This window comes from Mycteria americana, chromosome 5 (genome assembly GCF_035582795.1).
Source record: "Mycteria americana isolate JAX WOST 10 ecotype Jacksonville Zoo and Gardens chromosome 5, USCA_MyAme_1.0, whole genome shotgun sequence".
In the NCBI taxonomy this organism is placed as follows: Eukaryota; Metazoa; Chordata; class Aves; order Ciconiiformes; family Ciconiidae; genus Mycteria; species Mycteria americana.
Genome location: NC_134369.1, coordinates 66,078,226 through 66,099,460, shown reverse-complemented (window position 1 = coordinate 66,099,460; position 21,235 = coordinate 66,078,226). Strand labels below are relative to the sequence as shown.

At 42.7% G+C, this 21,235-nt stretch overlaps 1 protein-coding gene across 3 annotated transcripts in view; it reads left to right on the top strand.

Moving 5' to 3' along the window:
- The window catches only part of SYNE2 (spectrin repeat containing nuclear envelope protein 2), a 200,289-nt gene that overhangs the window by 4,439 nt on the left and 174,615 nt on the right, over positions 1 to 21,235 (top strand). For all 3 annotated transcript variants that reach the window (XM_075503772.1, XM_075503771.1, XM_075503773.1), the window contains exon 2: positions 13,710 to 13,825. In XM_075503772.1, coding sequence (XP_075359887.1) covers positions 13,747 to 13,825 — 79 coding nt within the window. In that variant the 5' untranslated portion in view covers positions 13,710 to 13,746. The remainder of the gene's footprint in view (positions 1 to 13,709; positions 13,826 to 21,235) is intronic.

Here is a 21,235-nt window from a genome sequence, read left to right as displayed (position 1 = left end):
TCCTGCAGCCTGCTGATAACTCCCGACACAATGCAGCTGCACAGATTGGCTCGAGAGGTTTTTAAGGAATTGCTGACCCTGATACAAGCAGTACTGTTTGTGGCCAGGGATGGGGAAGAAGAGAAAAGAATGGTATTAGTTATTTGAGCTTTAAGACTCAGGCTGCAAGTTCTATCAAAGGAAATGACAATTCAGATGGAAAACAAAGCAATTAGAATTACTTTCGTGGAAGTGTAGGGAGGAGGCAGAAATGTGGGGTTTACAGGAAAAAGTTTTGCTTGCCCAATCTTTTGGCCTGTTGGTTGCCAGGAGAAAGACAAGAAGTTGGTGAATGACGGAGTGAAAGGGCGAGGCAGAGAGGGGAAGGAATACGGTGCTGAACATGCCTTGTTGGTCTGCGGCAAGCGGCCCGTGTACAACTGAAATGGCCATGAAATGGTTGTAAAGACATTTCAGAAATGGGTTTGGTTCAGTTTGCATTACTGAGATTTCTGTTTCGTGTTGGGTTGGTTTTTGTTGTTAATAACCACCTAAACGATGCAGGGAGAGAAATGAAAGCTGCCCCACAAACAGCATGTCCTGCTTCTTGGAGGCTCTCATGTAGTGAGCAACATGGAGCTTTGGTTGTAGGAATATTTGATGAAAGCTTCGAGTTCAATGACTAAATGGAGCTCTTCTAGCAAAGCCAAGCCCTCTCGGTGAAGGCGGTTGCGTGTTGTCTAGTGACAAGATGTTTACGAGGGAGGGAAGCACAGAGCGCTTGCACCTTGTGTCTCTGGTGGCAACTCTCTTTCTCACTTAAGTGTAAACCGAGGGGGGTGCTTCTTTGCTTACTTCCTTTCCCCCAACTTAAAAGGGTGAGATTGATCTTGCCAAACTACAACAGAACTATCTGCATGACAGGCAGTTGTCCCGACGCCTTTCATAGTCACGAGAGAGGACCAAACACTTTTGGGCCATGATTCATCCACACTGAATTGGACATCTAAAAATACCTCGGAGCAGCTGCCCTAAAAGTGCCTGTTTCTCTCCATTGTTTCTGCAGAGTTCAAACAATGAACGCGGATGGAGGCATCTCTCTTGTAGCTGTTCAGTGTCAGGAGAGCTGAATCTCCGCCAAAGTGTCTCGTATCCCAGCAGAGATTCTAGGAGAGCTCCTGGGGTCCTCATTTCAACCAGGCTTGGCATCCGTGTAGGTTGTGCAGTGTGAGGCGGTGTGCCTGCAGGGCTTTACCCAAGACCGGAGAGCAGACAGCAATGTCCAGTTCAAGGCCTTCCTCCTCCCCTGGTCAGTCATTGGATTCAGAAAAGCTTCGGGCTGGACCCATAGCGCCAGACAATCTTCTGCTGTAAATAAGAGGCCGAAGGGGATTTGTGGAGTGGCTTTTTCAAGGTCGCACATCAGGTTAGTGGCAGAGGTGGAAGCGATGAGGACGACTGCCGGCTCCCAGAGGTGTGTTCCTTCCCCTGCCCGTGCTCCTTGCAGCTGCCTTGCAATCTGCTGCTCTCCCGGGGGTGAGACCGGCTGCCTGGCGCTTGGTGGTGGACGGCACCTGGCAGGTACTCAGTTCCTTTTTGTGAAAACTTCATGCAAAATTATATAAGCTGTTACTCATCCTCCTTTCCCTGTTCTTTCTCTTCCAAAAATCCATAGTTCGGGCACATAGCTGAATTATTGTGTATCCACTGGGCTGGTGTGGATGACTGCATGCTTGCTCTCGATCTGCAGCAAACAGCTAAACCTTGAAGGAGTAAATGTGCTTCACTTCAGGCTCGCGGTGGCCTAAGACGGCATGTGTGATTATTCAGGAGTGTTCAGATGATGTGTGGAAACTCTTCAAACTGACGTATCTGAAACTTGCAATGCGTATCTAAATGCAAAGCTCAGGGAGCTTTGGAGCCGCACCGGGAGCCGTGACCTGGTCTACTCTGAAGTGTTGCTGCTGCTGTGTTATTTAGTGGCAGGGAAAAAAAATCACTAGCTCTTCTGGAAAAAGCCTAACTTATCTGCACAGGTAAACCAGGTAGGTTAAGGATAAAACTCCTCCTGTGTGGAGAACTAGTTTACAGCAGAAAGACTTCCTTTGCTAAATGAGCTGAGTGTCTAGGGGGAGAATTTGTCAAAGGAATTCGCTTTTATAGCAGAGAGATGAAGTACAGGCAAGTACTGAGTGTTAAATGGATCCTGTGCACTTCTGATTTCAGACAAATACCAGAGCATTCTCCTATCTTTTTTGATACATGAGAATGAATATGATAGCAGTGAAATAGAAAGAACATGTTGTCTGAGCCGGGATTTGATTCCTGAAGTTCTGCTTAGGGGGTCTGTGAGTGAACGCCAAGAGGTGAAACGAATTGCAATTTGATCCCAGAGAGAACAACTGGGGAGAGGAGGGAAAGAGCAACCTATTAAATAAGAGCTGGGAGAAAAGCCAGTCTCCAAAAATAAACATTGAAGATCGATTCCAGGTATTTCCTGGTATTGTCATCCTGCTTCATCAACCACTGGGACTGTAACAAGCGGTTTCACAGTTAGCAGACTGACAGGTTCAGGGTTGTTTGTTGGTTTTGTTTTTTTTTTTTTTTTTAAGAAAAAAAAAGCGCCTGATAGATTGTTCTCAGTGTTGTTTCTTATGCAGAACTGGGTGGGATGTTGGTGATGAAATACCCCTGGGATGGAGAAAGTAGAGCTTGTTATTGTAAGAGGGAAGTAACGGCACAGCTGGCTTTGTTTCGGGGGAGTGGAAAATCTGAATTTTCGTCCCAGTTACGTGCCCAGGGCACCTCAGCAGTTCCTAAGGGGGAGGAAGCAAATACTTGTGCAGTGTAGGTGTGAGCAAACGCTGTTCCTGCAGAGCAGTTGTGCCTTACTAGGTCTGTAGGTAGTCTTGGAATGGCTTTCCAGATATCATTTGCAGGTGAAGGCTTCAGCTTTGAAAAGCCTGGAGGTGACTCTGAACGTATTTCTTCTTGCAAAGATTCTCCGAAAAGCCAGTCCAGGAGTTTACTGTGCCGAAAGCCAATGCGTGGATTGTAAGGAAATCGAAGCATATCCTGTTCCAAGGACTCGCGCTGGCAGTCACGCGCCAGCTCCTTGCTGGAGTTTCGTCCTGGACGGTGACTCCGAGAGGTGTGTCTCTGCAAACCGTACAGAAACATGCCTCAGTGGGCTGGAGTTGGCTCGGGTGGCCAGACGTGGCTCGCGGCTTACCTCACCTGCTTGGCCACGGCCTTGCTGGGGCTGCCGGGCCAGGAGAGAATGGTACAGCAGCTCTGCTTACACAACACGTGTCTTCTGTTGCTTGACTGAACTTGTCTAGAAGTAACTTTGTGTTAGTAATATTGCTGCCTTTCAGCGAGGGAGATGCATGGGGCTCACGGGCATTCGTCCTGTTTTGTCTCCGTTGTAAGAAATCCTGATTCCCAAAGAAAGCAGCCTGGACAGCTCTGTGATTCAGACACTGATGAGGAGACTCTGTCACGCTGCATGTGCAGAAGGGGAATGCATGAAATAAGTAAGGCATCCTTTAGTCTGGGCTATTTCTAATTTGTATTCCTTGGCTTTGCAATTGCAACTGTATTTTTTGTTGTTGTTGTTTGGTGAGAACAATTTATTCTAGCAGGTTACTGCATTAGCACCAAGTTCTTTCTCTTGGGTTGTCTATGTGCAGTTTGGCTGTTTAGTCCTCTCTGGCAACAACACTGGTAAGAATAACGGTGTTTGGCCTGGTTTTCACTGCATGCAAAAAGTTATTCTACAAGCTTGAAAGTATGCTATAAATCAGAGATTTAGGTTTGTGTGGGGTTTTTTTTTTCCTAAAGCAACTAATTCTTTGAAAGCAAAGAGAAAGATATTTTATTTGTCTTAAGCAGTAAACAAAAGTGCTTTACTTCGCGGGGCAGTGCAGAGGCTCTGCTGAGTTGCCCAAGCGAAGCTCTGGCTTTCTCCCGCAGCGGAGGGTCCCGCACAGTCAGCGTGGGAGGCAACACCATCAAAAGGCCTTTTTATGTGTGCAACACCGGCACAGACATGTGAGCGTGCAGGCTGCACTCGTGGAAAGGCTGCTTTGCCCACAAACCTTGAAGTGCATGGGACAGAAGGTGGAAAAACAAACAAACAAACAAGACCCTGACTAGCATTTTGGGGTGAATTTTCAGCTGAAAGAATTATATGGATATGAAAAACTTGCTCTTGGGAGAGGCAGCCCCTCCAGGTCAGAGCGGAGGTGTGCTGGGGAAGAGTGGTAGTTTGCATTGCTGTAGCCTCAATTGGACATGCTTGAGAGAGCAGCTGATGAATTCACAGCTGCCAGGCTAGGACCTATCATTTAAATTGTAATTTGCCCTTCAAATTTTGGCAAGCTTCGTTTGCCATTTGCTTGACAAATCTCTCTTTTGTGTCCTCCTTCTGCCTGTGTAAAACAGCAAGTGCTGCCGGAGAGAGCTACTTGCAGGAGATTCCTTTTCTCTGCTATATTTAGTGATCAAAACAAGTTCGTGATCTTTACAGGAATACTGCCAAAGCAGATAGGTCTAGCATGAGACATGCCCTTTCTCTTTTGGCTCCCAAATACACATTGCATTTCACTTCCCTCCCCTTTCCTGACACCATCCGTGGCTCTGTCTGCGGAGGTCTGTTGTGCAAACATTGCGCTGCCGCTTCCAGTGATTTTGCTCTGTAAGAACAAGTCCCCACTCTAGTGAAAACTCCTGCGTTTAGATTGCTGCTATCCCTACCTTTCCCTTTTCTTAATTTCCTGAAAGAGCAGATTACTGCTCTTCAGGAAGATCTTTTTGAACAAGAATAGCCTTATGATTTAATTGAGAAACTCCAGGCCTTTTATTGCTTAGGCGAGCCTCACTCAACAGAATAATCTGTTTGTTAACCATCTGACTGTTCCCTTTATTTGGGCAAAAAGGGAATTAGGAAGGCAATGGAAAGGAAACATTTGTATTCCTTCAAAGGCAGGGTATTACTAGGAGCCTGATTCTCATTAATATCATGTCATTTATCCAGAGCAGGTGTAGTTATTATATGCTGCTATTTTAAATACCTTTTACACCATGCAAAGTGGCTCCAGTGTTAATGGCTATGAGTCTCTATTAAAACACTAACCAAAGAATTTCAGTTGCAATCTGGGGGAAGGAAGAAACATTTGTTGAAAAAAAAAAAAAAAAAAAAAAAAAAAGAACTTCTTGCAATGCATCTTGCTTGGTTCAAGCAGGCAGCGTTGTCCAGTTTGTTCTGATCAGGCAGTCCCCTGCGTGAGTGTTAAACTGACTCTGATTGCAGGCTATTCCCTCCCCCTTCCGTTCCCTTCTCAATTGTAAAAACGGACTCTGGGCCAGGAAGCGCCGAGGAAGGGGTATGATGAGCTGTGCGCAGCCCTTTGCTTTTGTGATGGGAACTGCATGCCTAAAGGTCAGAGGTCTGTCTGCGCCCCGCGGTGCTGGGACTGCTGTGGCCACGCTGCACCCTTTCCCCTTGCCGAAAGGAGGCCAGGCGGAGCGTGGCTACTCAGTGCTGTGCCTGGCTACCAGCCTCGCCTGAGCCGGGGCAAGGGGGTCAGGTAGGGACGTCTTTTTTGTGTGAAAATGGAGAAGGGCTTGTAGGAGTGAAATGACAGCTATTGTCGTCTTGTTGCGTGCTTTCCTAGTTAACCACGTGGGTAGGAAGAGGTCGTGTTTATGCACTGGATGGACTTCCCAGGTACAGCAGAGATCTTCAGCCAGCTTGTGTTTCTCATGTTGTTTTTACGATAACCCTTCCCTGCAGCCCCGTTATCTGCGGGAAGCGGCCTTGGGGTTGCGGTGCGGCTGGCGCGCCGGGCGGCAGGGAAGCCTGTGAACAACCCCTGCTTTGGAAAAGCTTTTCCATTCTGGCCTTGTGGCAACACACCGTATAAATGACATGGCTTTTTGCACATAATTGGAGGCTTCTGGGCATTGCACAGGTAGATTTGGGCTGGGAATGTGCTTATGGGCTGTGTGTTTTGGAGACTGAATTGTCACCCAAACCCTTGACTTGGATGGAGCCGTGAAGTCACCGTAGTATTTTTGGCTTCCTGCATAGCAGTGCACTCTGGGGTGATCGGGGGGCATGGCATCAGCCTTCTGAGCCGCCAGGCATTCATCAGTCTCCCTTTTTACATTAACAACTGCAATTTTGAGTTCTGAGCAGTTCTTGTTTTTATTAACGATGTGGGAAAACTTGGAAACCAGTTGAAAACCGAATGTTTTCTCCAACTTTAGTAAGTATGCGTTGACACTGCATTTCCACTTGGGAATAGATAAATGTGAGATAGATAGGCTCTTATTCTGAGGGCAAGCAAATGCATCGTGCACCTCCATGGGTCAACTTTTGTGAATGTGCGAACAAGGCCTAGCTCTGTTAATAAAAGCGTTTTTGTGTGTGTGTTAACAACAGCGTGGAGTTAGTGCAGTTTTCAAACTGTGTAATTGTACCAGGATGACTGATATATTACCACCCCCCCAAAAAAAGAAAAGGTCAAGAAAGACACTTCCCTAACCACGTTTTTAAATTGATTAATGCAATGAGAAGATCCATTGTGCTTCTGTAACAGGAAGTATTACTGATGTATAAATCAAAGACAAACCAGCAACATTTGCTGGCCTTAAAAACTGGTGTGGCTTTTGTATACTCATATGCTTGTCCTGGCATGTTTTCAAAAATTATAAATAGATCACTGGGAAGTCCCTGGATAACAAAAATGTACTGCCGCTGGTTGTCTTAAATAAACTAATAAGAGATGTCTTGGTCTTGCAGCTCTTGTTCTTTGGAGGGGTCCTTACTTGTGCATATAGTTTCAGTGTGTCAGTTCACACGAGGCAAGGCTGTTTCTGTGGCAATGGGGTGTAGCTTTGTGTCCGTCTCTGTGTCTCCTGCAGATCTAATGCTCTCTGGGCTTGGTTCTTTCTGAGCAGAGTTGTTCAGCCTTTTCCAAGCTTTTCCCTTTTCATTCCTTCATCTCCAGCTACTGATGGCTTAGGAAGATGCAAGGCCAGACTTGTTTCAGCATTATCCCAGGCAGTGCAGAGTCTCTCTAATGCCGCATGCCCTAATACCACTTCTTAAAGGACTGGCTGATACCCATCAGACTGTGGTAGGGTGTTGTGTAGGATCAGAAGGCTATAGCCTCTTTTCCTTATCACCTTCAAAGTGATGAAAACCTAATGGAAGCCCTTTTCTTCCTCCAGGAAAGCGCAGAGAATGTGCCGTTATTGCTTACTGGATGATGACAAATATTTTTTTTCTGCCAGACAGGGAGAAGTCCTCAGCTCCTCAAGGGGGGAAGTCAGGGTAGATCTGTCAGTGGTGCTGCCCTGATTTTTGCTACCTGAGGATCTGGCTCTGAAGGGAAGGGGATCAGTATGTTTGCTGTGTGATCCCATCCCATCCCATTGCTGTGTGGACCTGTATACAATATCTGAGATCGTCCACAAGAGCAATGTTGGCAAGCATTTTAAATGTGGAAGGAATGAACTTCAGTCTGGAGTAGGACCTTAAGAAAAGAGGGTGTTTTAGTGTAAAGATCTTGGAAAAGCATGCTTTAAACAGACCTTCCTCCCCGCCCCCGACACTGGGTGAAAAAATGGTGAAACCCTTGTAAATGAAGTGTTGAGGAGAAAGCATGACCATCAAACTTCAGTGCTGTGTGAACTTCTCTGACTTAACAGAGGCATGAGTACATCAGAAGTGAGGGGAAAAGAAGATATTGTAAAAAAGCAAAACTCCAAACCATGTAAGGGATTTTCTGTGATAATTCTTTAGGTCATATTATCATGATCTAGATCCCAACAATTTGCCTTTAAGGAGACTGTGACAAACTTACAGAAAAATAGTTTACCAAAAGAAGGCAGCTCAGCAGCACTTTGCAAGGCTCAAGACTTGCACTTTTGAATGTTACTGCTTCTTTCTGAATGCAAAATAAACTGAGATCTTTGTTAATAACCAAAAAGGAAAAAGGTCTTCAGTCGGTCTGCATTGTGGAGCTCTACTGCCTTTGGACTAGCTCACCAAAGATAAAAATCTGCCGTTTCTGTTCATGACGTTGGCTCGACTGAACACATGAGTAATAATAATCTGTTGCTAGGAACAGACTTCAGTTTACATGTAGAGGCCTCTATGGAGGGAAAGTCTTTTGAGTCCCTGAGTGGGTCATAAATAATCGGTGGCACTTCAAAGGAGGAAAAGTAAAAACAAGCGGCTGGAGATGCCATGCAAAGATGTCTGTAATTCCTATTACAACACCAGTGGGAAGCATGTAGCCGGCATAACTGGGAAAATATGGGGCAAAACTGATGAAGCAGGCATTTACTAACAGTGGGTTATAATATTCAGCTACCTCTATCTGGGCTTGTTTGCAAAGTATCTGCTGCTTTCAGCTTTAAGGAGTGCACATCTGAGCTAATTTCATGCCATATGATTTTTCAAGATTGGCTCATGGGGAGAGGTCTGAGGGTACATCTGTGTGGCAGGCTGTGGCACAGGGTAGGGATGCGGGAGTTAGCTGTAAACTCAGAGACTGCAAACGGTCTTACCTGGGACAGTATGGAAATCACACCAACTAGTTTACCTTGCTTCCTAATTTTGTAGAAGTAACCTTAAATAATTAATGAAATACACATTTTATATTTTAACTGTAGTTGCATATGTTGTTTTGAAAATGGCAGCGGTTTCACCATAGAGGAGCATACTGTATGACTTCCATTTTTTTCACACAATGAAATTTTACCATGCTTGGTACTTGGAACAGCTGAAAGACAAGGTTTGCAAATGACCCTGATCCAAACTGTGATGTTAAGGCTATGAAGTCCTTGCTAATGAATGCTCCAAATCCATCTGAAATGTTTTTTTTTCCCCTTTCTTTTGAGATAAGAATGTCTTTATAAAGACCCTGCTTAAGAAGAGCGTTTCTTAGGTCTCATTTGGACTTAAACCTCACTGGAGACATGGTATTTAAATCAGTGTTGTCTATTCTCATGATAAAATCTCTGGAATGTAAAGCTTGGGTATGATTATTTTCAGGTTAGTCCCTTGAGATTTTGAGTCCACTACCTGCTCTTAGGTTTCTCTCTGTTAATGCGCCTATGTCTATGTGTTAATACCCAGTACATTTTTTAATCTGCTGGCTAATTGCAGCTTAATTTGGGAAATGAAGAGAGATTCCAAGGAAGTTATGTTGAAATTATGTGATATGACTGTGCTGATCTAATTTCCAGCTATGTTTTTAGGTGCCCATTGTGAGAACTGCTGGAGAGGTAAGGGAAGAAGTACTCTATCCAATACCCACTAGAGGAAAGCCTGGGATTGAGTCTTATGAGTATCCTTATCACAGGAAAAGCTTTTGTTGATGGTTGAACCATTTGAGCTGCAGGTTGAGCCCAGGTGGTCAAGAAATTACTCCTTTGGAGAACATCAGTGGAAAGCTTTTCTCTCGAGGAGGACGTTCGCGATACATCTTTCTTGTGTGACTTCTCCCGCGCTGAAGAAAAGATGAGCTCGCACAACAGCGCTGGTGCAAGTCACTGAAGTTAATCAGCAGGAAACAAATTCATCGGAAGCAAGGTCCCAGCATTCCTGGAACTCTCTCTTTGGCTCTGTGATACTTCACAGGTTATTTCACAGGTTATCCCAAGGTGTAAGCACTTAAATGCTTTCCTGTATTAATGCCAGACTCTCTAGAAAGAGGGAAGGACAAGGTAATTTTCTTCACCTTCAGTTTTATCCCCCCTGAAAAGGCATGCCATCACTTGAAAACGTTCAATTTCTTTTCAACACTATGGGTATATATTTCATAGTTGTCCAGAATTTCATGGAAATGAAGGATTTGATTTAGCTCTGCAGGTTTGTTGAGTTGTTATGAAACAAAATAATCGACTTAAGTATGAAGCAGAAAAGATCCTAATACCTATGTAAAGCATTGCTAAGCAATCTTACCAATAGCTCGATGGTTTTAAACTCTTCAGAGGTTGATGTGTTATAGTTACACTTAATATGCTTTATTTGAATGCAGTTCGGGGGGGGGGGGGAGGGCAAAGGGACTAGCATATTGTCCCCATATAATCCCTTCTCAGACAGTCTCTACCTTGTACCTTTTAAAGAATACTAATCCTTGCAGGTATGTCCTCTAAGAGTGTGTGTGTGCCTCCCTTTCAAAGCAGCTGTGGAGTCTTCTGTTGGGGCAGGGCAGGAATCAGAGGCAGGACAAAATGTATGTGCTGTGTTGGATGGTGAACAGAGGGTTTCAGGGACGTGAAAGCTTTAGCATAAACTTACCTTGTATTAGCTGCATGTTTTTATAACATACACTGTGGATTTGTTGAGTGGATTTCTGCATTTAAAAAAAAAAAATTTTAAAAATTCCATCCTTTTGGGAAGGAGGCCTTAATTTGAACTTAAGAGAAAACAGGAGCGTATGCTTTTTTTCATTTTTACATGTTCTATGATCATGTGCCATAATTTAATTAATAAATTAAGTAACTTAATTAATGCTTTAAAGCTTAACATACTTTCTGCTTTAAAATCCTGAAGGTTTTATTAACTTCAGCTACTTTTCATGCTTAGAGATCTGAGCTGAGATGGGGGTCCCATCATGTGAAGTGCAGGACAAGCACGTAGAAGGACTGTGTGGTTGCTGCAGCTGGCAAGGGATGGGGACCGAGGAGGAACAGTCACAGAACGGTTGAAAATGCATTTTGTTTTGTTTATGAAACTTCCATTAATGCTGTTCATGGCTCTTGCATATTTTCCTGTTATCATAGAGGAATTTTAATGCCAAATCCTGTTCCCTTTCTCTGGACTGTGCTCCCAATGACTTCAGCATCGTGCAAGTTAGGTGAACGTGGCTTGGCTCTGCCTATGTCACCATCTCAAATTTGGATGCGTTAAAGTCGAACAGATATGTATGTTTTCACTGTTTGGAGATTTTGTGTTGCTTTTGTGCCTTTAGAAGAAAATCCTTAAATAGTGTTGTTTAAAATAAAATGAAAAAGAATGAGAATAAATTTGTGTTAAAGAGAATAAGAGCATGCATTGCCACTGATGTTGGGTGCATGCCCCAGAACCACAGGAACATAGATATGTGCATAGTTTTGGGGACGTCTTGTTTGTAGGTTATGCTGATGTGGCAATGGTGGGTGTCTATGGGTGTGCTTCTAGTCCTACCCCTCTTCCTTTACATGGACACCCAATTTGAGTTACAACCTTAGGTCCAAATTCAGGCAGGCTCATTGATTTTACCTGTGGATTCCCTGTTGCCCAGTATTTACTATTTCTTCAATATCTCTGAAGGCCTACAGTTGGCCACTGCAAAATTCAAGGTGGAGGGAACGCAGCTAACTATCCCTGTGCCCTGGGAGCAAAAAGCAAGAGATCTGATGATGTGGTTTGGATTTTGCTTACATACTCCCCATTTGGGTCTTGCTGCTAACTTAGTAGCCTTCAAGGTGGCGATCACAAAATCAAATTCAAGACATACAGCGATACCCAAAAGATATTAAGGCCGCCTGACATTGTGTATTTTTAGACTTTGGTTTTGTATTGCTTGATCGTGAGAGAAAAAGAAAGGAGTTTCCCAGGAAAGATTGCATCACCTTGGGCATCGCTGCTGGTAGAACTGGATTCTCGCTCAGCCCCTGCCCTCGCTCAGTTCCTGCAAGATGCTAGCCCTAGCTCTTAAACCCCAATTTTTATCAGTGGCAGCTAACTGTGTGGTTATTTTTTGGTTGTCTGACTTGAGACTCACACTAGCTCAGGAACAGAGGGCCTCTGAGAGCTCTCCAGGGTTGGAAGTCCAAGTTTCCTTTAGTAAAGGCAACCACTTTATGTTGTCTATTTCTGAGCAATTCCAGTCTTAAAATCACATAAAACCTTTGTGCCAGTTGCCTGTATTGGGAGCCTTTATTAGAACCCAGTATTTAGAAATCTTCTCCTGATTTCCATCCTAACCTCAAGGCATGGCTTATTTATATAATCTTATTCTTGTGCCTGCCAAAGATCAAATACTCCTTTTCCTCCTCTGTTTGCTAGGCTAAGCAAGCCAAACTCTTGTAAATATTTTTTCCTTTTCTCTGATTATCTAGGTAGGTCTGATCTTTACCTGTCCCAGCTAGAACTCCCCTTTCTTGAATCTTGAGTTTTGGTTGTAAGTTGTTGGTGACTTGCAGAAATGCTGCGTGCTCCCTGTAGCAGTTGGAATCAGTGCTTTAGCCGTATGAACTAATATCTATTTCTCTGGGAAACCAGAGTCAGATTAGCAACTTTTTTCCCCCTTTATTCTCTCTGTGCCTTTGCTTGTCATCAGTAAAATGATGTGCCATGGTGGGGGCGTTGGACTGGATGATCTTTAAATGTCCCTTCCAACCCAAACTGTTCTGTGATTCTAAATGTGGGCAATAACCCCTGATCTCACGTAGATGCTGTAAATGTGAATTGATTGATGTTTGTGAAGCGTTCAGATGCCGGGGTGATGAGCGCCATAGAAAATCTTGTGAGGAACTTAATAATCCTGTCATCAGAGAAGCTCTTGGATAAAGCCCAAGGACACACATTGTTCAGGGTGAGGAAAACAAAATATTGAATAGCTCCTCATTGAACGCGTGTTGTCCTTTCTGTGCAGTGAGCGAGACAGGGAGTGAGGAAAAATAGTATATAGTGGAGTAAACAAAGGCTGCCTCGTGATTCTTATGCACAAGGGACTGAATGTAAAAATTTCTCTGGCGTTCTTTAATGTTGTATTTCCTTACTCATCTGTTCACACTCTTTATTTTGACATACACTTGGTAGATGAGTTATTAATATACGGTGTGTAAATCCTAGTACTTCTGATGAAAAAGTTACAGTTATTTAGGCAACAAAGCTTCTTTAAGATGAGCCCTTATTTAATTTTCAGCTTTATTTCTTTTGAATTTGTTTAACTTGCAAGTTCTTGATAAAAATGAGTCTGTATCTCAGTATCCAGTTTTTCCTACAGTGGAAAATTGAACTGCATTAACAGAAACAGTGTTACACTTTCTTAAAAGACATAGCGTATTGTTCACTAAAACTGCATTAGAGATAGGGGATGTATCCAAGGAGAGGAAAATGGAGGAGTTGGAAAAAGAAACTCTTTCATGGGGGTTGAGGAGTAACAAAGGTACCAGACAGAAATAGCAGTTGTGATTATTCTCATCTGATAACCGCTGCTTTTTCATTTCACCTTAATCTTTGCAGATTCTGCCTAAATTGTTTCCATTCTGCAACAATTATCCAGACAGGAAGAGATATCTGAAAAGTACAAAGATTTAAAGAAAACCTTTGAGGTTTGGCAGCAACAGATCTGCAGAAGGCACTGTAAGCCTTTGTCACCCTGGCTTTCTCAAAGAAAGCAACTGTGTTTGAATTTTCCCGATCCTAGTGCTGTTGTTTTCATGGCAAGACACAGTGGGATCCATGGTTTGTGTTGTGGACTACTGCTGGCCACCGTTAGAAAAGAGTCAAGGGACCAAAACTTGGATTCACGCAGTAGGAACGGTTGCTTTATTCTGTATGAGCTAAGGAAATAGGCTACCAAGGGAAGGAAACCCAAAACAAAACACGTGTCTCCGTGCCGCACACGTGAGCATCTTTGATATCATTAATTTGACTGTAAAACTGTACTGATTTTCTTCTTTTTTCTTTTTCCTTTTTTTTGTTTTAATAATTTCAGTTTGGAAATTGATTAAAGAATCTCCATAGGATTTAATATGGCATCAAAGCAGTCATCTCCCTCAACAGAGGAGCAGGCTTCCTCCAAAATAGATGACCTCTATCTATCGCTGCAAGGTAAGTTACTGTAGTTTTCTGTACCTTTTAAATGTAGATTTTTGGCAAAAATCTGTGACTGTGCACAAGTTGACGGGAATTCTGAGAAACCTGTTAAAATGAGCATTATGATCAGTGTAGTTAGTTCATGTCTGTGCTTCTTTGCAGATGTTTCTGTTTTTCATGAGAAGCGTTTCAGCAGTGAAATGAAAGATAACAGCTCTCGTAGTACTTTCTCGTGGTATTTTCAGATCTGTTGCCTTTTTTGGTACAGATGTGCTCCCTGGGTCTTATGCTTTGTTACTCAGAATACATGTTACTGTAAACTGTTTTCAAGGGAACCGCCAGCATGAAAACAGTTATGCCATTTCATTGGTTTCCTTGTTTTCAATTTGCTGACAATTAGTTGGTTGCATTAAGCTGTCTTAATGAGGCTATTAACTACAGTACTATTTTATTTTATTTGTTTTTCTGTTCTTACTGCTATATCCCCTGCATGTCTAGAAAGATAGCTTGTGGCCAAACCAAGTAGAAAATTTTTGTGGCTTCTAAACAAATTTCTTGCAGGTCGGAGTCTTTCATCCTTACTTACAATGAGTTATAACTTGTTAAGCAAGTACTCACTGGCCGATTTTTAATTGTTCCAATTTAATGGCAGCTACCTGAACAGTTAAGTGATAATGAGTGCGTCAAAGCTGGCCTCTCAGATAAACTTTCTGAGCTTTCCTTAATCATGTGTTGAATTTTCTTCTGTAAGAATTTCCTGGGAAGACTGATTTTCCTCTAAACATATTCATGAAAACATTCATGGTGGCTATCGAGGAGGCTAGTCCAGGCAGCAGGACTAGCACTGCTGGAAAGCCTGTCTTCGATGTGTTTAGAGCCTAGTTATTCTAGGACGGATGCACTAAGTCATGTTTCCACAGAGCTATTGCCTTTTAGCTCACTTGCAGTAAAATTACTATGATGCTTAGTTGAGAGAAAATATATTTAAAACAGATGGTGCAAAAGAATATTCTGCCAAGTCACTTTTACGATCCCTATTTGCACTAACATTGTCATTGAAGCCATGTGTTTTGATGAGTGAGTGTTAACAGCGGTCTAAAGCCAACCAGCTTTAATGGTGAATTTTCTTCCGTTTTGCTTCAGTATTACATTTTTCAGGAGAGCAAGCAAAAACTCCTCGCAGACAGGAGCTAGTCTGACTGTTGCACCAAGCACAGCTTGTCCCACACACGTTTGTTGTGCCAGTCAAACTCAGCCTTCGGTAGTAAGAGTGAGGTGGCTGTTGTCATGAAACAGGTTTGAAAAACACTGTCTAGCTTTAAGGCAGAGGGTGCTGAATTAAAGTTACATGGGATTTTAGAATAGGGTTTTATTTTGAAGTAATATTCATGCTATTTTCTGAAATGTCAGATTGGTGTTTATGTGTCGAATAACAGTAGGGTTTTTTGGTCAATATCTCAGTGAAAGAGACCTGCTTATTAAAATCAAAATGACTAAATTATATTTCTTTGCTGTAATAATTTGAATTCCTGGATTATGCTGAAATGAGCACACTGCAAATCTGGGGCCAAGCTGTGTGTGCCTGACTGTAAAGCTGTAAAACATCCCTTAGAAGTGACATAAGCAATTTTTGTAATGATTAAAGATGCAACAAATGGTACAGACACGTTCTATGTATGGAGTTGTGACGCTGCTGCATCTGCTCTGGGTCAAACAAACAAATGGTGACACAGCTGTGATGAAGCACCAAAGACACATTCCCTGACATGAGATATAGAAAACATTGGTAAATCTTCCTGCGGCTCTGTGGTGGCAAAGGTCAAATAAGAATAATAGGGTCACTCAAGGAAACAGGTTTTTCCATTTTTAGGAATCTTGGGATGAGGTTTGCAAAGCAGCCAGAGACTTTGATTACTTCAAATCTTCATGTTCACCTGGAGAAGTTTTAGAGAAATCTCAGATTCCAGGAATGGCTGCTTATAACTATTAGAACAGCAGCTTACTTTTTGGGTGACTAAAGATGGACGTAAAACTTCCATCTTCTTTTGATGCTTGATCTTCTTTGTAAAGCTTGATCTTCTTTTCAAATTGTTAAGGTATAGCTTCAAAGACTATGCCCAGCGTTGTATAATAGCATAACATGAGATATGTGTAAATAGTTGGCACAGAAGAAAAAAGTACGAGTGAGATCTAGTCTGGATTGCTCGTATTTTATTCTACATTTAAATTCTTTGTGATCCGATCTTCTACTATTCCTGAAAGGCATCCAGTGATGATAAAGCACTCGTCTAGTCTGGTTAATTAGGACAACATCAACTTAATGTGCCAATTGGTTTGGTAATTGTGAAGTTATATGCCTAAAAAATGTAACAAAATGGTTAGCTTTTTTTTTTCCTTCCCTACCATGTGTGAAACAAAATGCTCATTTTGGGTATGTTTGACTGTGATTTAAGTCACAATCTTCTCTGAGGAGGACAGCACTTTTGGGAAGAAAAGAAAGGAAAGAGGGGAAGAAGGACTTCCTTAAAATAATTAGTAAGGAGGTTACTACTTAGTAGCTCTAATTATTATACAAATCCTATTAAATTAATGCCAGTGGCTTAATATTGTAAAAACCTGCTGTAGTGGGCTTTCTGTTAGTGGGTTTTCATGTAGAAGAGTGTTCAAGGATGAACATTCACTTTCATTAATAGTGTTCGGCCTAAAATATGCAGTAAAGAAAGTCAATGGAAAATAGGTAAAGATGTAACTTTGTTCTCAGTGAGTCTTTCTTTTCAACTAATTTTTAAGGAGATTTAATGAAGCTTGAAAAACAGAAGAAAATAGGTAAAGAAATGAAAGCAACATCGTTTCTAATGTTCCCATCTCCAGACACCTTCAAATGATGAAGCCAGTCACAAAATCATGAGGCTAAAGTAAAAGCTGCAAGAATATAAACCCTTATATATGTATCTTTTCAGATTTATAAATTGCTCTTTAACCTTTTCCAGTTTTCAAGTTCATCTCCACAACCAAAAGTGTAATAGTTACCCCCCTCCCTCCCTGCCAAGAAAATTGAAATTGCTATGAAATTGCATGATGTCAGGACTTGGGCTCCTTGTTTTTCTGTTCTTTTTTCCTTCTCTCTGTCCTAGATGTTATAATAAAATTAAATCACAGTAAGATCAACATTATCTATGCCCTATCCTCCAGCACCTCTCTGCTTTCTCCCAGTTTCCTCATGCAGCACAACTTAAAGCAGCTGCAAAGCCGTTTTGTGTCCTTGCACAGCCACCTAAAAGTGCAGGTGAAAAGCCTAGAGCTGGACCTGTTATGGATATATCCTATGGGGAAATATTTAAGGGAAGGGTTTCTCCTGCCAGGCAGGCTGCAAACATTTTGGTGAACAGAGGGTGCTTGCCAGGGGGATGCTCCGTTGCGGTGTGTGGACCATCTTTGAAACCTGAAGTCACTTTTGCTGCAGCTACGGAGGGAGCAGGCAGGAGCTCAGGGCTTGGCTGGCAATGAGCACGGGGAGAATAACGCGGGAGCCCTGTCCTGTGTCTTCTCCTCCCATAGCTTCCCTCCCAGCATTGCACTACGGGCTGGCCCCGTAGAGGGGTCCAGCCTGGCGCTTGGCCTTCTGTAAATGGAGGAGGCAGAGTTGGGGGTCTAAAATTGTTTTCAGCTACCTGAAATAAGGTGGCATGTCCCCTCCTTTGGTAAGAGAAGGGCTTCATGGCAATGTTTTGAGAACTGTTGGAGATACGACTACTCTTTGCTGATGAGCCCGAGTGTGGAATTGCAGCAAGGGGAACATGCAGCCACTTGCGGATGGGTGGCTACAGCAGAAACCGAACAGGGTTTGTGGCACACTGGAGCGGGAATATTTTTTGCTTTCAGCGTGTAAATCTGTTTACCTATGGTAGGATCCAGCCCCCACTTTCCCTCCCATGCACAAATCCTTCCACTTTCTTTCCTAGGACAGCAAACAGACCCTATGTGTGGCGTTTCCCACCAAGCCTATGCAGAACTCTGTTTTTCCTTTTTTTTCCATCCTTGCTGAGCTAATTCAGACACAACAGTGTGTTTTAGCTCTCAGAGTTTGGGGCATGTACTTACTCTTTCACTGTTTAATTAACTGCAACGGTCCTAATTTTTGGCTCTGCTTATTAATCCATGTGCATGTTACTGTTTATTACTGTAATCCAAAGGATGATCGTATAAGAACGTGGCTGCTAAAACTGTTTTTGAAGTGTGTTTAATGATATAAATGAATTATACTATTTTCATGCAATTGTGTCTAATCCTTTATGAATGATTTCTCTTCAAGTGAAATTGAAATATGGTGATATGTACAGATCGATTTTGTTGTGCAGCTTGTAGTAGATTGCACTCATCTCCGAGTAAAGGAGGATATCTCTCTGAGACCCGCTAAATTCATCCGGAGGTCAGGTAGACTACTAATTCTTATCCAGCATTTTTTTTCTTTTGTTCTAGCTGTATGCCTCATCTGTTGGAGCCAGTGTTTTATTACAGCTACACTTTTTTTTCTTTAACCAGAATGATCAAAAAAGTCCATTAAATGTTTATTATGATTTTTCAGGGCTGAATTTTACAAATCAAAAAGCTCCCATGGGAGCTGCACAGAAATTTATGCCCTGTTTATGCTGCCTGCTGCCCGGGTGAGGAGCTGGTCTGCAGTTCCTGTAACTGCACGGCTTCGCGGCATGTGATGGGGCTGATGGCACTCAGGGGCAACTGACACATGAGACCGCCTAAAAAAAATCAGTCATGGGTATTTTTGTCTGTTTCACATGCCTAACGAAAAAAATAGATTGTATAGTTGCAGAAATGTGTTCCCTGCTAGATAAATTTCAATTTGTTAAAGGCATTATCAGGTGCATAACTGGTTAAAAACTGGCATTAAAATGCGTAAGGAGTGGATGGCTTCTGAGGCACCTGTATAGGGCACTGAAGGCCACTTGTATTCAAATCCCTGCTTCGCTGTGGGTTTTCTTTAAAATGTTAGAAAAGCCACTTAAGCCCTTATCTTTAGAAGTATGTTGATTTCTAAATGATGTGACTTAGTACCCTTAAGAATTTAACCTGCAACCTCTGTCTATACCCGCAAGTATTGCAGTGCCTCCCTTCATGGGCTGTTGTGGCAGTAAAGACAGTGGTGTTTCTGGAGAGCAGAGCTGCTCCAGGATCCTGGCAATGAGAAAGAAGAGCAGAAGTGTTTAAGAAAGCCGGGAGGGCAAAACTCAGCATGAACACGCTTCCTCAGTTAGCAGCACTTTTGGTAAATTGGATAATTTGTTTTCAAAAGGAAAAGGAGGTTGAAGGTAATAGTGTAGAAAGGAAAGTTTCCACTTGTTGCACAGACATGGTAGTAGTGAATTAGTTAATATTTATACGATATTTGGATTTGAAAAGACCCATTCCTGTAGAAATATTTTCATCACCTTCATTGGGCTTTGGATAAACTTCTTAATCTTAACAAAAAATACTGTGTTTGTTTTTAATTGCTTAACACCATGTTGCTGAACATAAATGCTGGAAATAACTCTTTTCCCCAGCTTTCCTGTCTGCAGAAAACGAAACTCTCTCACTGGGTGGAAAGGAAGGGACTACATAAAGGGCTCAGGGGTGAATTGCTCACCCTCTCCCTGGGTTGGCAAGTACTTAACGGTTCTTCTGATAGTTCCCGTCATTTACAGCATGTACCTGCTTGGTGTTTTTGTTCATATCAACAGTGCTGTCTTGAAGGAGCTCTTCCAGTTATCCCAGTTGACCATGCCTTGGTTCATTTTGCTGAGCCGTCAGGGAGTGTGGAAATAGTTATTTTCAATGAAACTGAAATAAATGCTCCAAGAAGGTGCCACAGCTGTCTGTGGGCATTCAGGCTAGAGCTAGTCCATCACAACCTTTCTTCCCCACACACGTGGTGGGTACGCTACATCCTGAATACCAGCTCTTTTGGTCTGCTGATCTGTTCCTGTTGAGCTGCACTGCTTGCTACTGTAGACGTAGCCTCAGCTGACCTGAATGGTGAAAGGAAGATATAAAAATATCATACGCAAGAAGTAATTCCTTCTGGCAAAACAGAGATGGGAAGATGACAGACAGGCTTGCGCTCATTAATTTCAAATAATTGTTTAAAAATTTTTTTTTAACATAGAAAAAAACCACACAGTTGTAAATGGTTCACTGGCAGTGATGCACCGGTCCTTGCAATAGAAGAAAACCTCTTTGCTCTTTGGTGACGTTGTTTGACGAGCGTGGACAGACAGGGTACATGTGCTCTGCCGCCGTTTGCTTCCCCCAACTCCCTGCCGAGGGAGGAGACGGTGCTTTCCTATGAGCTGCTGTCTCTGACCTTGAGAAGGGAGGCACGAAAGGCAACAGAAGAGAGGAGATTAATTTTAAGTCTGGCTTTTCTGTATCGCCATTAAAGGAAGGCTGAGAGTAAAACCATAGCTGGCAGTGCTCCTGCCCTCCCCTCCTCTTCCTCCTGGGAGTTCAGTGCCGCCGTGGTCCCTGCTGTGTCCCCATATCCCAGCCCTTAATGATTAGTCTGGTTTGTAGCACTTGTTGATAGCTCATTAGTGGATAAAACAGTCATTGTCCAGCAGTGTGTATTGATTTTTGGCTAGCCTACGTGACATGCTGCTTCTATGTGTTATTCCTCCCTAAAGAGTTGTTTCTGAAGACTAGCTTTAAAACACAGGGTGAAATGTGATAAATTTTGGGTGTTTTCAGATTAGCAGGTTCTTACTTTGTTCTCTCAGATCCACTTTTTGGCTTGGTGAGTTTTGGCCCAAAGTAAAGAAAATTATCAGTTTTTTCTGATAGCTTTTTTTATTCTGGGTCAGTGACATTTTGAAAACTAGGGCAAGAGAAAACTAAGGTCACTTGGTCCTATAAAAAGGCCTAACAAAGAATCCATTCATCCTCATAAAAATAAAAATCCGTATTAATTAACCACGTGGTAGAGATAAGAATTTGAGAGCTTGATTAAATCATTAGCGCCTCTGAGCAGTAGAGTAGGGGGGGGGGCTGGGAGGGAAAACACATTCGACCTGAAAATTGAAATACGACTGCCTGCCACAGTGCCAGAAGCACATCTGTACTGAGCTGTGTGTTGTGTGGCCTGGATGGAAGCAGAGTAACTGCTGTACTGCAGTCCTCGGAGATATTGGCAGACATGGAGTTTTGTGATTGATTCAACAATGAGATTTTTATTATTATTATTATTATTATTATTATTATTATTATTCTTTATTTGGGTAGGAAAATTAGCCACATTGCAGCTGAGGCTGCGGCTGCTTGGAAGGCAGCCTGGTGGGTTGCACTAGGCAGCAGCTGCAGCTTTGGGAGGGTGTAAGGTGTGCTTAGGTGTGTGCAGTGAAATAATTGCCTTGTACTTTCACCAGGTGAGAC